The 16,867-nt window shown below is 39.2% G+C and overlaps 1 protein-coding gene across 2 annotated transcripts in view; it reads left to right on the top strand.

The window, feature by feature from the left end:
* Positions 1–16,867, top strand: part of HERC3 (HECT and RLD domain containing E3 ubiquitin protein ligase 3) — a 98,749-nt gene that overhangs the window by 57,578 nt on the left and 24,304 nt on the right. The window contains exons 17-23 of one of the 2 annotated variants that reach the window (XM_012724196.1): positions 231–251; positions 340–429; positions 1,871–2,041; positions 3,587–3,730; positions 4,549–4,715; positions 7,289–7,355; positions 8,133–8,215. In XM_012724196.1, the coding sequence (XP_012579650.1) occupies positions 231–251; positions 340–429; positions 1,871–2,041; positions 3,587–3,730; positions 4,549–4,715; positions 7,289–7,355; positions 8,133–8,215 (743 nt within the window). Of the gene's footprint in view, positions 1–227; positions 252–339; positions 430–1,870; positions 2,042–3,586; positions 3,731–4,548; positions 4,716–7,288; positions 7,356–8,132; positions 8,216–16,867 lie in introns of both variants that reach the window. The other variant, XM_004681128.2, reaches the window with a different exon arrangement.

The raw sequence follows: 16,867 nt of genomic DNA, 5'->3' as shown, positions 1-16,867 counted from the left end.
ATGACCTGTCAAATATTTTAATTGTTTTTACTTTTCTCAGTCTGTATCGATCAAAACATCTGCTCTATTGCATCAAGAATTCAGTCAGCTCTTTAAGTAGTGTTCATTTGATGGTTGAGTAGTCAGATAGGTTATATGTTTTGCTGTTTGTGTTTTACATTTATAGATGATAAAATATTTGGTTTTTATAACCCAAGTTAAGAGACTTTCTCTTTATTTTTACACAGAAGGCTAGACCATCTATAATACAGGTAAATGACCCTTTCAAAATTTATATATTTTTCTAGACATATATTCTGTGAAATACCTTATTACTTACTATAATATGTTTTATTCAAGGATGCTGTGACACTTTGTTCCTATCCTTTTATTTTTGATGCCCAAGCCAAGACCAAAATGTTGCAGACTGATGCTGAATTACAGATGCAGGTATGATATTTTAAAAATCATTGTCTTCTGTGTTTCTTTCTACATGCAGTTGTAACTTCCCTGATTCTTATAGAAGTGTATTTGGATCAATTTCCATGAGAACTTTTTTTTTTTAAATTTATTTATTTATTCATACAGAACTGGGGTACAGGCCAGACATGCGGAGGGTGAGAGGATTCACCAGAGACAGAGTGGGGAGCAGAACAGACAGATGAAGTACATTGCTGAGGGGAGCAGCGGGCGGGTCAGGAGAGGTCTGCCATGCCATGTGGATCTCCTCCAGGGCAGGCGGGGATTGAACTCATGAGGAAATGGCTTAAGCTTCTTAGTGTTGTGCTTTAACCTGCTGCGCCACCAGGGAGGGCCCTCCATGATAACTTTTAAAACTATATTTTCTCAGCAATTTTATATCACCTATAACACATATGAACACATATTTATATAGATCAGTAGTTGGCAAACATTTTCAGTAAGGGCTGCCCAGTATTTCAGTCTTTGTCACTGTCACTTTTCAGCTCTTATAACACTAACGAGAGTGATAGGCAATATAGAAATGCATGGTCATGGGAATATTCCAGTAAACTTTATATATATTGAAGTTTGCAATTTATGTAATTATCACGTGTGAAGTAGTATTCTTTTGACGTTTTTCAACCATTTGAAAATGTGAAAACATTGTTAGTTCAAGAGCTGTACAATACAGGCAGCAGGCACTGATACAGAGAAAGAGGTATAATTATATGGAACTTGGTAGTTCTAAGTTAGTTTTATTGGGTAAAAAGTTAAGTTACAGAGTTTTAAGTTCTACAAGATCGATATATTGATTTTGACGTGCCTACAAATTCATTTATGAATTGGTAATCTAAATCTACCAATTCCTCCTGGTGGATATAGAACTTCATATTTCTCCTCCCCACCCCCCTTAGTGTTTATCTTTCAATTTCTCAGTCCCTTTGATGTCTGTTTTGACACTGATCTGTTTATGAAAATGACAGTTAAAAGGTTTGCCAGGAAAAAAAAAACAAAACAGACTTTTTTTCAAAGCATAAACAATGTTTAACCAATGGTTACTTGGTTGTTTTTCCTGCATTTTAAAAGTCATGGTTTTTATCCAGTCCCATCAAGTTTCTTCTAGTATGATAGCTTTTAGTCTTAGTCAGCTGTTCTGAATCATTTTCCTGGAACTCCTTAATGATCATATGATTTATAAACTGTTTCAGTTAATCTCTTTGAGCTCAGATTAGAAAGATTTGTGCTTGTATAAACATGAGTAGAACATCTACTGCAATTTGTTAAGCAGAAAACAAAAGGAACAAAATGGAACTGCAGAGAGCCTGTTGCTCCCTCCGCCCTCCCCCTCCCAGGCCCAAAATCACAACTGTCTGCTGCCCCCACTCCCAGGGTCCTCTGAGTGACTGTGTTCTTGGATGTGCTGTTCCAGGTGGCCGTCAATGGAGCCAACTTGCAGAACGTCTTCATGCTTCTCACCTTGGAGCCTCTGCTGGCCAGAAGCCCCTTCCTGGTACTTCATGTTCGCCGAAACAACCTCGTTGGAGACGCCCTGAGAGAACTGAGCATTCATTCTGACATTGATTTAAAAAAGCCTCTCAAAGTGAGCCCTTCAGTATATTCCTCTAAGCATCTTCCTGAGTTTTCTTTAAACAGCACGTATGCAGCAGCAGTTCTTATTAAAATTGCAGAGTGCAGCCATTCATTTTCTTCATTCATTTTATAAGAATCACCAAACAGTAAAAAAATGCTGGATTATTTGAGGGATTATAGAGCTTTGTAGGCATCTACGGTTTTTCACATTCCTGCATGGATTCTACCCAAAACAAGCCAATAAAAGCAAAACTAAAGCTTTAGTGAGGTGAAACTACCAAGTCAACATAAAGGAAGAAATTTAAGAGAAAGATAATAAAAAATGAGTGTGGACAGACTGGAATAATTAAAGAAACTATTGCCCTATTACGACAGGTACTCCTAGTACTCTGAAATTATTAATTTCTTTCCTCATATAAAGTGTACATTTCTACTGCTGATTGTATTCTTAGGGCTTAGCATAATGCTTTGTACACAAGTAGATGTTCAGTAAATATTTAGTGAATTATTTGAAGTTGTTTTAAACCATCCCTCTTTCCCTCTGGAAGACTTCCATATCTCTATTTCCAAGCCTGTTATAAACTCCAGTCTCTGAAACATAATAAGTGAAGTGCTGGTCTCCAGCATACTGCCCTTTCCAAAATACCCCTTGAGTAGCAGAAACCCCATTAATTTGCCTGGGAGTTCTCTCTACAACTTTAGGCTGTATTTTTGATATTATGAAGACAGGGAGCTGCCTTTGCTCCCTACTTTCAAATTAGTAATTCAGAGGAACTGATTCTTGCTTTGTAAAAGACTCATTAAGTCTTCTGCTGTCTGTATTATTGAAGTACGTTGTCTGTCCCCTCCTCCATGCTCATCCTGCATGCTCATCATGCAACCTTGAACACAGCCACAAAGATAAAAAGCATTTTAGAATACTGTTTTAAATCAGTGCTTGAACCCTTGCCTATAAAATGGGGATGATGATAGTAATCCCTGTACATAGGCTGTCCTGAGGATTAAGCTAGTAGAGGTTAGGCTTTGGCATATAACAAGTCTCAGTGAGTTTCGTCTGTTGGTTTACTGTGGTTACACTTAGCATGCCTGGCGAGTTCCCTCACAGACTTACATCTCTGCCTGCTTATAGACAGCCCTCCTGTTCATGGGAATCAGTTACTTACCTACTGAGAGAAGTTTCTTCCAGAAAGTGTTTCTCTACTCGTATTCATAATTGCCTTTTCTCTATGTTACAGAACATTTACCTTTCATGAAATTTCACTTTTTGAAAATGGAATATCTTCTCTAATTATTTTCCTCTTACCTGGTCAACTTTCTGTGGACTTGTGATAAACTTTGACTACCTTTGAACTCCTTGAAGTGCCTACTAAAAATGTTTGGTATCTTTTAATACCCTCTTAATAATCAGCAGATACACCTTGCAGTTTTCATGGCATCAGTGTGTTCTCTGTTGCCTCTTCTTTTGTTCTGACTTTGGAAAGAATTTGCTAAAAACAAAAAATGATAGTAAGATAAAGTGCCAGATCTCCCCTGACGTATTAATCTTTTTTTTAAGGTAATCTTTGATGGTGAAGAAGCAGTGGATGCTGGTGGTGTCACAAAGGAGTTCTTTCTTTTGCTGTTAAAAGAACTTTTGAATCCCATCTATGGAATGTTCACCTACTATCAGGATTCAAATCTCTTGTGGTTTTCAGATACAGTAAGTTAGTAATGTTAACAATTCAACAAATTGATTGAATTAAATTTCCTTTTTATTGTAAGACAAATCCACTGACTTTAGAAAGTGGGGGGCATAACAAAGATAATTTAAAAATCATGTATCCAATCTTCATTTTTTACCTGTTTCTAAAGCCCCAGCCCCATTCCCATTTCTAGTAGATAAAATCCAAGTCTTGTTATCCTTCAAGCATACAAAGAACATAGTGAGAAAGACATTTTTATGACATGTGGAAAGTGGTGGTCAGACATGGCTTATTTTAATAAGAACAATCGTTTGTATATGAATACTTATACAAATGCATACACTTACTTTTTGAAAATTTAATTGAAGAGCTAAGTTTTGAAAGGCTCTAACTTCAACCAGGTTATAAGTTAGTTCTTTTTCTATCAGAATTTTCTCCCTAGTTCTGCACTGTTCTAACAGGTTGCCATAAGTGTCTATTTAATTTTAAATTTGATTTGATTAAATATTGCTAGAGATTAATCTACTCATTTGTACTGGCCACTGTTGGGGTGCTCAGTATTCACATGCTAGTATTCACCCAGGACAGTACAGAATAGAGTTTTCACCATTGCTGCAAGTTCAGTTGGACAGAATTGCTGTAGGTAATCATAAGTTGTTCTTTGAATCACTAACAACAGACTCCTAACTTTGTCTACATTGTCTTTTTTTGGAGATAATTGAACTTTTGTCAAGGGTGTTTACCTGTTTCAGAAGGTTTTACGGTGAATGGCAGAGTGTTTTGAGAACCCAGAATGCTGCATTTCTTTTTAACACATTTGTGTATATATGGAAAGTGTTTTGTAGAACACAACTGGTTCCACTTGATTGGCATAACCTGTGGACTAGCTATCTACAACTCCACCGTGGTCGACCTCCACTTCCCCTTGGCTCTCTACAAGAAGTTACTGAACGTGAAGCCTGGCTTGGAAGACTTAAAAGAGTTGTCACCCACTGAAGGAAGGTACACAGCATAAAGAGAGGCATTTGGTGTGGGGAACTGCTCTGGCTGCTTCTGGCATGATGATTAAAAGTTGAAAGTCTCACAAGTACAAGTTTAAGTTTCTAGAACCAAGTGGTTATATGCTATTGGGTTAATAGGTAGACGCACAACTACTTGCTTTGAGTCACTCTAGAAGGGAAGAAAAAAAGGAAGAGATGCCATAGCTACCCTGTGATACGAGAGAACCACTGTTCTCCTTAGCCTGAGTAAAAAGGGGTGTCTTTGAGACTTTCATGACCTAGATATACAAAGGGAGGAAGAATCAAAAAGGTTGCCTTAAAAGAGAGTTAATTGAGATATAAATTACATGCCAGACTACTTACCCTGTTAAAGTGTACAGTTCAGTGACTTGGAGTGTGTTCCCAGTTAAGCAGCATCACCACCATTAATTTTCGAATACATTCATCACCTGAAAAAGAAACCTGTCATCAGTCTCAATCTCCTCATCCCCCAGCCCTTGGCAACTACTAATCTACTTTCTGTGGGTGGAAAGTTCTGATTCTGAATAGCTCATATAAATGCAGGCATACAATGTAGTCCTTTCTGCCTGGCTTCTTCCACACTTGTTTTCAAGGTTCATGCATAGTGTAACATATCAGTATTTCTTTTTATTGAGGAACAATATTCTGTTGTATGGATATGTCACATTTTATTTATCCATTTAATAGTTGATGGATCTGAGGTTTGGCATGTTTTAACATTTTGGCTGTTTATGGAGAATGCTGCTGTGGATATTCTTGTACAAGTTTTTGTGTAGATGTAAGTTTCCCTTCCTTTTGGGTATGTGCCTAGAATGGAATTACTGGGTCACTTGGGAATAGTGTTTAGCCTTTTAAGGAATTTTTGCAGTGTTTTCCAAAGTAGTGGAGCCATGTTTTTATGTTACTTTCTTTCTCGCTCTTAAAATGCCTTTTATTCTGAGTTTCTCTGTATTGGTTTTAGGTATTATAGGATCAAATATATAAAAAGACACGATATGCTTGGCTTTCTATAAAAAGAATAAATCTTTGGCTTCAACAGGAAGAACACCCTCTTTTTTTTTTTTTTTTTAAAGATTTATTTATGTGTACATACAGAAGTGGGGATACAGGCCAGAGGTGCAGGGCCGGTGAGAGACTTCACCAGAGACAGCGGGGAGCAGAACAGGCTGACTGACGAAGTACACTGCTGAGGGGAGCAGCAGGCAGGTCAGGAGAGGTCTGCTGCGCCACGTGGTCACCTCTGAGGCAGGCATGGGTTGAACTCATGCTGAAGTGACTTTAGCTTCTCAGTGCTGTACTTTAACCCATTGCGCCACCAGGGAGGGCCCAGAACACCCTCTTTTTAAGGAGCCAGCAGGCTGATTTTAAGATGAAAGGGGGGTAGTCTGCAAGATGCCCACTGGAAATGAGACTGTCACACCGCCTGTATAGAACACCTTTGCTGAACCAAAAAGGGGAGGGTGGGAAGGATGGAGGCACAGAGAGGAAGAGGAAATTGAGAAGGAATAATAAACCATGACAGAGGCAATCCAGGTAGTGTTAATTTTTTGGTAAGTGAAAGAAGAGACTAGACTGAGAGAGGTGTGTGCTATTTGCTCTGCCAGCCTGGCTAAGGATGATGCAGCGTAAGTAATGATTTTGGCTGGTTAACTGGTAGTAGAGAATTGCCTTTCTGGGCAATATTTTTTTTTTTTAAGATTTATTTATTTATGCATACAGAACTGGGATACAGGCTAGCGGTGCAGGGGCAGTGAGAGGCATTACCAGAGACAGATTGGGGAGCAGAACAGGCAGATGAATGAAGCACACTGCTGAGGGGAGCAGCAGGCAGGTCAGGAGAGGTCTGCCTCACCATGTGGATCTCCTCCTGGGCAAGGATCGAACTCGTGCTGAAATGGCTTTAGCTTCTTAGTGCTGTGCTTTAACCCACTGTGCCACAAGGGAGAGCCTCTGGGCAATACTTAATGGAACTGTCAGACTGCGATTTCACTAAAGAAGAAAGTGTGATGATGTTTAGTTATAAGAATGTCTTTTGAAAACTTGGTTATAGCCATTGCTGGGAAGAACATACTTTTTCGGAGTAGGTGTTCCAGTGTTTGATAGCATGACTGATAACAGAGTATCTTTTACCGTCTAGAGCTCCTTGTATGAACAAATAAGCCTTTAGTATTCCTAAGTGGCTTTTTTATTATGCAAGGATTGTTCTAACTAATGCAAATAGATGAAGCCATTCTGAAGTGGGCTGTGGTGGGGGCACCTCCACATGTTTCTATTTTGATGCAGTATCAGGGTGAAAAGAACACAAGTATGTCATAAATCCAGTAGGAAAAAAGAACAATTAATGATGTTAAATGTTACTGTCCTATTTCTTCCCAACCTATTGGTAATATGATTTTCTTTCAGTCTCAATTTGTTTATTCTAGAATATTCCTGTAAATATAAATATTCCTATGAAGTTTTGCCTTGCTAACAGCCTGGGTATGTGACTGACATGGAAACACTATTGTAATGTCTGGTTTAACTCTTTTTCTTTCTCTGTGATTCTCTGATTAGGAGTCTTCAAGCACTCTTAGATTATCCTGGTGAAGATATTGAGGAGACTTTCTGCCTCAACTTCACAGTAAGGATTTCTATGCCTTATTATGACTATGATTACATCTTTCATCATTCATACAAGTGATAATTAACTTTTTTTAAAAGATTTATTTTTTATTTATGCATACAGAACTGGGGTACAGGCCAGAAGTTCAGGGGTGCTGAAAGTTCACCAGAGACAGATGGGGGAGCAGAACAGGCCGACTGACGAAGTACACTGCTGAGGGGAGCAGCGGGTGGGTCAGGAGAGGTCTGCCACGCCATGTGGATCTTCTCCGGGGCAGGGATTGAACTCGTGCTGAAGTGGTTTTAGCTTCTTAGTGCTGTGCTTTAACCTGCTGCGCCACCAGGGAGGGCCAATAATTAACTTTTTATTAATTTTTTTTTTCAAATTAAAGAAAAAAATCCAGGGGCTTCTCTGAGCCAAATAATTTGTCATATTGCCTTTATTATCATAGGAACTCAATGAATTTGTTGAACAAATGAATGAATGGTTAATAGCTATACCCAAGAAAATATTGATGCATTAATTTTCTAATTTTAACACATAGCTTTTTTTTAGAGCTCGTGTCATTTTTCTTTGACCGAATGTACTAGCAACTCTTATGTCTTACAATAAAGGTATTTTTTGAGGAGCAGATGTTTTCAAACTTAGACTCTCTCCCTCTTCCCAAGAATTTTCTAGAGTAGTAAGTAGTTATTAAACCCTTCTTGTTTTACAGCTTCTTTTGATCACTTGATTTCTAAGAAAGTATGTGATAAACAAAATTGAAATGTCTCTCTTTTTCCTCCTTAAATATAGATTTGTCGAGAAAGCTATGGAGTGGTTGAACAGAAGAAACTAATCCCTGGGGGAGACAAAGTGACTGTGTGCAAGGACAACAGGTCAGTACTGACCTTGAACTGTTACAGCTGTTCTTGCCTTACTTCTCTGCATTTTCCCTGTTAATATTAATACTGAAGTTATGCTTTAATTTTTCTACATAGGAAGTAAGGTTCATAGAGCAAGAATTTGCAGCTCTTGAATGTTTCGTAGTAAGTTCCACACCTGGGCTCAGAGACTGCTGTTCTAGTTCTCCATCTCTCTCTCACTGACTGTGGCTATGAGCAAGTCATGAAAATTTTTTTATCTCAGTTTCTCATTTGTAAGTTGGGGGTTATGATAACTACCCTGCCTACCTCATAGGGCATTTATGAGAATAACATGAGATAATTTTTTTTTTGAAAAGATTTATTTATTTATACATACAGAACTGGGGTATAGGCTAGAGGTATGGGTGTGAGAGGGTTCACCAGAGACAGAGTGGGGAGCAGAACAGGCTGGCAGGTTGAGTGAAATACACTGCTGAGGGGAGAAGTGGGCAGGTCAGGAGAGGTCTGCTGCACCATGTGGGTCAGCTCCCTGGTCAGGGATTGAACTCATGGGGAAGAGACTGCTGATAGCTTTACAGTGCTGCACTTTAACCTGTTGCACCTCCAGGGAGGGCCCATGTGAGATAATGCATGGGAAAGCATGTTGACATGCTGAACTCAGTATCCAGCATAGTGCATGGCACAAAAATACTCAAACATATGTGCTGAGTAAATGAAATTGCTGTTACTGCTTACTACTACTGTTATTTTACTGCTTAAGAATTTGCAACATAGGCTTCAAATTTACTTTCCCTGTCTCATGACAGTTAATGTAAGTATGTATGGTTTTTTTTTTAAGATTATTTATTTATTTATGCATACAGAACTGGGGTACAGGCCAGAGATGCAGGAGCAGTGAAAGGATTCACCAGAGACAGAGTGGGGAGCAGTACAGGCAGCTCGACGAAGTACACTGCTGAGGGGAACAGCGGGTGGGTTAGGAGAGGTCTGCCGCGCCATGTGAGTCACCTCTGGGGCGGGGATCGAACTCATGCTGGAGTGGCTTTAGCTTCTTAGTGCTGTGCTTTAACCCGCTGCGCCACCAGGGAGGGCCCAGTATGTTTGATTTTTAAGGATAATTAGCAGTCTGTGTGATGTCAGTTTAGAGGAGAAAAAAATGATTTTTTTGTTTGCGTTTGTATTAAATTATCAATATGCCTGCTGGCAGTCTGCAGATTAACTCCATTTGCAAACACTTAGTGTCAGACATGACACTGGTGTCAGACATGTTGCTGGGTATAGGAAATATTTAACTTTAACCCCTGAGAAGTTATTGGAGGATTGGAGGGTCAGTGCCAGTGAATGTGGCATGCATGGTAGGTGTCATTGATAGGTCAGTGCCATGGAGCCAGTGGGTGAGGGCCTACAGTGCTTTCAGCAGGTACTGAGTGATACAGGTGAGGGGGTGGGGTATTTTTGGCCCAGAGACTAGTGGGAATTGGAATTCTCAAGTTTGATACATGATAGAGAATGATGAGACCTGCGTTGTGGGGACTAGTGTGTGAATAGAGTGTGGGTGCAATCACAGTGGGGTTGTCAAGACCTTAACGGAACTTGATTTGGGACATGGTTGATCTCTATTTTAGAGATAACTGGCACTATGTATTTATTTGGTCCTAGGTATTTAGGATAGGAAGTAGATTCATGAAATGAGGCTTTAGGCACTTTGATAACTGTTAAAGCTTCTTGGTTTAAAGAAATGCAATAGAGGTTGGTAGAGGAAGGTGAGAGGGTTGCAATCTGCTGGGAGAGTTGTGAGTAAGGGACATCTTTCGCGAAGAAAGTTTTCATTTCATCTGTGGGAAAAAATTACAGCTGTAGAGAAGTTGGATGCTATTTGTAAATGTGTTGGGAAATTAAAACTAATTCACTTTCGGCTCTTGTCTTCTACTGTGATAGTTGCAAAAATGCATATGGAGTTCTTATGACATTTACTCTGAGTGATCTGCTTTGGCTCTCTCCTATAAATCTCTTTTGAAATTAGGAATGACAGAGAAACTGACATATATCTTCCTTTATCCTTTTACATTTTTAGAAGTAAATAGAAGCCAATATGGTCTAATGTAACCTTCAGCAGACTTTTTCTGATGTGAACTTTCCAGGGCGCCTCGGCTTTAGGGAAAGTATGTGCTGTGATCCCAGGGTCACATGAAGTTTGCAGAAGCTTCCAAGTGCCCAACAAGGATTCAGACAATGAAACTCTTTAACTCTAGGAACCTAGTATAGAGGCTAATTTTATTTCAAGTCCACATTGAACCAAAGCTCTTACTTGATAAGATGCTCTTAAAGCTAAAAGCACTGTCCGTTCTTTATATATTTAACATTAGTTAACACAAAATGATGTACGTTTTAAAAGTGAGATAGAGTTGGGACATGTAGAACAAGTCATAAAGTGGATTTGTTGGCCCAGATGGTTTCCGTTCTCTGCTAGTTTAGGTGATAGTTTTATGGTATTTATGCATATGCACTGAGCTACATGGGTACCCTTTAGTCTTTCAAAGGCTGTCTGAGCTTTGCATCAGGTTTCAGATAAGATAACGTGTACATCGTTTGTTAGAAGCAACAGTGGGCACAGCAGGGAGCCTGAGGAGAGGGAGCTTTTAGAATGATCCATACTCTGTTGAGTGCTCACAGCGGCCGGCTTGCGGGTGCCCTAGGGAGGGACACATGCACTGGCAATGCATGTGCAGCTCTTCACAGTGTGTCTCTGAGGCAGTTGTTGGGACAGAGCATCTTTCATATCTGTGCAGTTGTTTTCTCTGAGAGTACTTTTTAGCTCTGCTCTTTTCTTTGGGGTCTGAATTTTTCTCTCTCTCCGCATTTCTCTCCCTGTCACTTTCACTCTCTTACTTTATCCAGTAGACATTTCTTTGAAGCAGCATTTGAACTGACTTAGTAGTTGAGGAGCAAACTTTGCAGGGCATGGAAATGTAATAGTTTGGGGTGTAGCGTTCTTACATGAACCCTAGTGAAATATGAAGAAATAATTGCTTGAATCTGAAGGCATTCAGAACAATCCACTGGGCTGGTGCATCTGCAGGATAGACATGGAATAGAGCGAGGTTGGACAGTCAAAGATTTGGGTACTAAGATGATGTGACAAAAAAGGGAAAGGAGGCAGTAAAGGGGTGGTTGAATTCTGGTTGTTATTTCCAGCAAAAACAGTAGTGGATGGAAGAGTGAGCAGGCATGAATACTTCAAGGGGGCAGGCTGTGAAGGCTGATTGGATGTCTCCACACTTGCTTTGCTAGATTTCAACTGTAGATGACTGACAGTTGGCAGGTAATAAGAAGCCAGTATTGAATTTTGAGCAAAACAGCTGCATGATAGAAGTGGGACCATAGTACACTTTCTTTCTTGACCTTTTTCGCCTTCTCCACTCTTTCTGTGTGGACATTGCTGAAACCTTCAGGTGGTGTCAGAATTGGTGAAGAGAGTGTGCTTTTGTTTATAAGGCATGTGAGTTCCTTTTATCTAACTTTGTAGAGGGTTAATTCTTCACAGCATTTTCCAGTGGATATTTTGACAGCGTACATGATTTTTTTTTAAAGATTTATTTATTTATGCATACAAAGCTGGGGTACAAGCCAGAGGTGCAGGGGAGGTGAGAGGGTTCCACTAGCGACAGAACGAGGAGCAGAACAGGCAGACTGATGAAGTACACTGTTGAGGGGAGAGCAGGGGAGACAGGAGAGGTCCACTTGCCATGCAGATCACCTCTGGGGCTGGGGATCGAACTCACACTGCAATGGCTGTACTAGCTTGCAGTGCTGCATCCTAACCCTCTGCACCACCAGGGAGGACCCACATACATGATTTTTAAAAGGAAGGCAATATATAAACTCAAGGGAGTAATACGAAGGGAGCCCATATTATTCTTTTACTTGAATACAATGGAATACAAGATTCCATTGTTCTGTCCCCATGGCTTTCTAAAAAAATATTTTCAAAAGTTTCCAACCCTTAGTATGTAAAGAGTGATACTATTTTTAACTGCTATTATGCAGAGGAAGATTCATATTTTAAAGTTGCCAACACAGTGTATTTGAGATTAAACTAGGGGCGACTTTTCTGTCGGGATGAGTTAGGTATGGGCTTTCCTGGGCTTTTGCACTCAGTGAGTGCGTGGGAGTCCATCTGCACAGCTGGAGGCTGTTTGTACCCACCTCTGTGTTTGGTGACACACTAGGAGCCTGGTGCTGCACAGAGTTATGTGTTATATAGACTTCTGAACACCTGGTAAGGTCACTTAGTATCACTGTCCTGGTTAGGGACAAGCAGAAATACATGCATGAATTTTATTTTCTTGTATCTTTCAAAAAGCAGAAATTTTATTCATAAGACATGTTGAGACTCTGGTAAACAAAGATTGTTTACAATTTCATTGTTGGGGTCCTTGTCATGTGATCAATGTGAGAAAGCGCCAGAGCTCTAGGGATAGATAACACATGCTGGATTTGGGCACTTATTACACAAATGCTGCTGTCATTAAAGCTCTTCTTGGTGAGTTAACATAAGATACTTGCTGTCATCATTGCCTTGTAAGAAAATGCCAGAAGGGTACCAGATCTTTATCCATGATTTATTACATTCTATTTGGTTTAAAATTACTTTTATCCTTCAGAGAGTTGCAGAGTCAAATGAGTTGTAAGCACCCAGGTTAAAGAACATCTGTGTGTGGGTGACTCTTGGTGGCCTCATCAGAGTTAATACTTGCCACAGCTGGCTGTCACATTTGGATAATACTATATTAGATGACTATCCATAGCTAACTACTTCTCACACTCTAAATACGATGTTATTAACATTAGTGAAAAAACTCTCATATCATTCCAGATTCCTCCAGTTGTATCATTTTAATGTAATCAAATTAAATGCAGTTTAAAACCTTGCTCTATTTTTCCTATATGAAAAAAGCAGAAGGCAGGGTAGAGCGAGAGAATAGCAAAAAGACCACACAGTGAGAAATGCCTGCTTTAAGTTGAATGCTCCACAGGGATTCATAGAAAGAAGCTAAGAATACAATTTATACATGACAAGCATTTCTGCCTCCGTAAGATCTACTGAAATGAAGACTGCTGGCAGACCTCATTTGTTAGGTGCAGAGTGAGGGTACCCTAGGAGACCCAAACTTGCATGCATTAAAGAAGTTCTGTCATCCGCCACATATAATAAAGCATGCACTTAGTGTGAAAAGAAACTTAATTGAATAATGTGCATACGGAGAGAGGAAAGAGTAATAGTTTCCTAAGAAAACACCCAAAATTCTCCATTGCCCATAGGTAAATGCCCAGCCATACAGGATTGGCCCAAAGTGGGGCCACCGAGGCCTGAAAATTTGCCACAATCTAAGGCACCTTCTGGTGGGGAACCAGAAGAAAGGGGCCAGAGTGGCCAGGCAAGTCTGGGATAAAGCCAAATCAAATATGGATCCACCCAGAGAAAGTTTGCCATTTTCAGCCTCCACTTGTGTCTCCGACCCATGTTTCTTCCATGTCCTCCAAGTCCTTGTGCTCTTTCAAAGCTGAGAAGCAAACAACCTTCTTATTCATGTGTCTCTGCTCCACGTACCTCTTCCTCTCTTCTAGGTTCCTTCCTTCCAAGTCCTTTCCCACTCAGCAGCACCCTTCCTTTGAAGCAGGAAGTTGCTAAGTCTGCGGTTTTGACCTTGTGGGGCAGGCAACCCAGAAATTGCCTTTTTCGTGGAGTTATACTCTGTAACAGTCTTTCTGTGTAAGACTGTGCTCTCTCTGGATGTGAGAGATGTTATCTTTAAAATCTACATTTTGTTTGCACTGTGCCATTGCAGAAGTAGCAGGTTACTAAAATGCAGTTAAGATTTCTAGAGGTTTACCATGTATCAGGCACTCTTCTAAGTATTTCACATGTCTTCCCCACTTGACAGACGAAGAAACCAAGACACAGAGAGGCATATCACTTTTCACAGATTACACAGAATGTCAAGATTCAAAGCCAGAGCTAGGTGGTCTGAGCAGGAGCTTCTATTCTGTGTGCTCCAGCACATCGCCTCCTAGAGACCAACCTGGGGCTGCAGGGTTTCCTACCCCTTTTCTACCAGGTTGACAAAATGAAGGCAAAGTTTGTTATCTTCCTTTCAGGCAGATAGTGCAGTTTTTAAAATACAAAGTTGACAAAGTTAAAAGCACACTGTATGATGTTATATGTCAGAATTATTAAGTTTAGGTTGAGACAATATTTATATTTTCATTGTTATTACACAGCCCCCATGGACACCCGTAGTAATGGCAGCACAGTCTGTTATGTGAATATATAGTTTGTATTCTTTCACTAGTCGGCTTGAGTCTATGTACTTTTTTAAATTTCCTTTTCCATTTTATTCCTTTTCATTTTTATTTAGGCCGTATCAAATATCTTCTGTATATAGAGCTTTGTTTGACTTTAAAATTACTTTTTAATGATAGGGTCCCAAGGGTGAAATTAGTGTATGTCATTTTGAACCTGTTGATAGATAATTTTGCTAAATTGATTTTGCTAATGAACTATACCAGTTTACATTATCACCAATGCATGAGAATACTCATTTCAACAAATCCTTATAAACTTTGAGAATTCTCTTATAAACTGAGAATTATTTTAATAAGAAACTCAATCTCTCTTAAAATTTTATATTTCTTCTATACATGGCTACTTTACATATTCTACACAGCTTTGAATCATTCTATGGACTATTTACCTAAGAATATGTTTATGAAAGTGAATTAAGTCGAAGTGGTGGTTGTACAACAATGTGAATATACTCAAGGCCACTAAGTTGCTCATTGATGGTAAATGATTATGTGCATTTCACTGTAGTAAAAAAGTGTGTGTGTGTGTGTGTGTGTGTGTGTGTGCAGGTCTGTGATAGATGTGTAATGTGTCTGTGTGCGTGCAGAGGATGGACTCTCAGGCAGGGAGAGCTGCTGAGCCCTGCTTGAGCAGTGAGCATCCACTCGGCTACAGCTTTCTGCAGGGTGCTCTTAGAGCATAGCTGAATGAGTAATGCTCTTCTTTCTGCTAGTAATGTTGCACCTTGTTGGTGAATTTGGCCTTATAATAGATTAAAAATGATTTTAGATAGTGTTTGACCTGCCTTGAAGCAGGGGTAACCCGCTAGATGTTAAGTTGCCAATTTTATGATTGCTTAAGGAGCTTCAAGTAGCCTGTCCTGATAAGGTGGGCTAAAGACCAACCCAGTTAAGAAATGGTGGAGATTGCTTGATATTACAGAGGATGTTTGATCTTGAATGCTGGGGAAACTGGCCAGCAGTGCTAGAATGCAGCTAGAAAACCCAATAGCAACAGGCTCATCATTAGTGAGAGAAAGGTTGCTGGCCGCAGCCAGGGTTGGGGGCACGTAAACGCCAGGCTTCAGGAAAACCCTGCACTTACGCTGCCCTTTCAGTACCTGTCTTTCTGCCTCCCCGACAGAGTTTCTCCTTTTTAAAGTGGTCCGCTAATATTCTTGACATATTTATTAATAATAATGATGTTCACAATTTGTACAACTCTTTATTCAGACCACAACCCTGTTTTCCACAATATTGCAGATTTTATTCCCAGTTTGCTTTTGAAAATGTGAGTGTATTTTTTAAAACTGTTGACTTCTAAAATTTTGATTAATCTTCTTTCTTAATTTAAATTAATCTTACCCTTCCCTGTCTAGTAATGATACTTAATGTGTTCAGTTACTTTTTTTTTGAATGAGTCTAAGCAAAATATCTAAATTATTTCCAGATTACTTGTTTTCATACTAACATTAATGTGTGAACATTAGGGTATTTATATTACATTTCAGATCCAGTTTGGATTTTGAAGTGTGATAAATTAAAAGTTGATTGGAGCAGAAATGACACCTTTGTGATGGTTAGTCTCATTAACTAAAGACCTATTTTATACTTCCTGGTGTGATAATCTGTTCTTCTTTACACATGGGTTATACTTATTCTTATTAGAGGTCTTCATAAATATTTTGATTTCTTATTTATGTCAAAGACTTTTCTATATATTCTGATCCATTATTAGTGCCTAGAAATAGTTATTGGTTTTTATATATTTCATAACTGATCGAGTCTTTATAATTTTTAAATGTCATAGTTTTCAGTTGATTTTCTTGGGTTTTCTATATATGGTCACATGCCTAAAAAAAATTTTCCCCAATATTTATAACCACTTGTTTCAGCTATCTTTGCTGGACCTAGAAAAATATTGAACGAAAGTCTTATTCCCAGAAAGAAGCAATACATATAGAGCTTTATTACCTTTTTGTTTTTATTAAGATAATCATATGATCAAGGTAATCATGACCCCTGGGTATATTATTTTGATTTTCCCTTTTGGTTGGCCTAGCTCTAAGGAAGATTGATATTACCTTTATTGTACTCACATATTGCCATTAGCAACAGGACAGTGCCGCCTGCCATCTTTTGAGGTAAAGCAGTGTGATCTTGTATCTGTGTAACTTAACCCTTAAGGGCAATGGAAGAAAATACCACTGAGTTTTTAAATTTGGACAGAGGTTTGAATTTTTAAATTATTTTTACTCCATTCAGAAGGCCCCAATGTAAAGTTGAAGTAGGCTGAAATAGCCTTTTTTTGTATACTTA

This window comes from Condylura cristata, unplaced genomic scaffold (assembly GCF_000260355.1).
Source record: "Condylura cristata isolate star-nosed mole 26May11 unplaced genomic scaffold, ConCri1.0 scaffold00012, whole genome shotgun sequence".
NCBI classification, from domain to species: Eukaryota; Metazoa; Chordata; class Mammalia; order Eulipotyphla; family Talpidae; genus Condylura; species Condylura cristata.
Note: the sequence above shows the minus strand (reverse complement) of the source record. Positions and strands in the feature narration are given on the sequence as shown.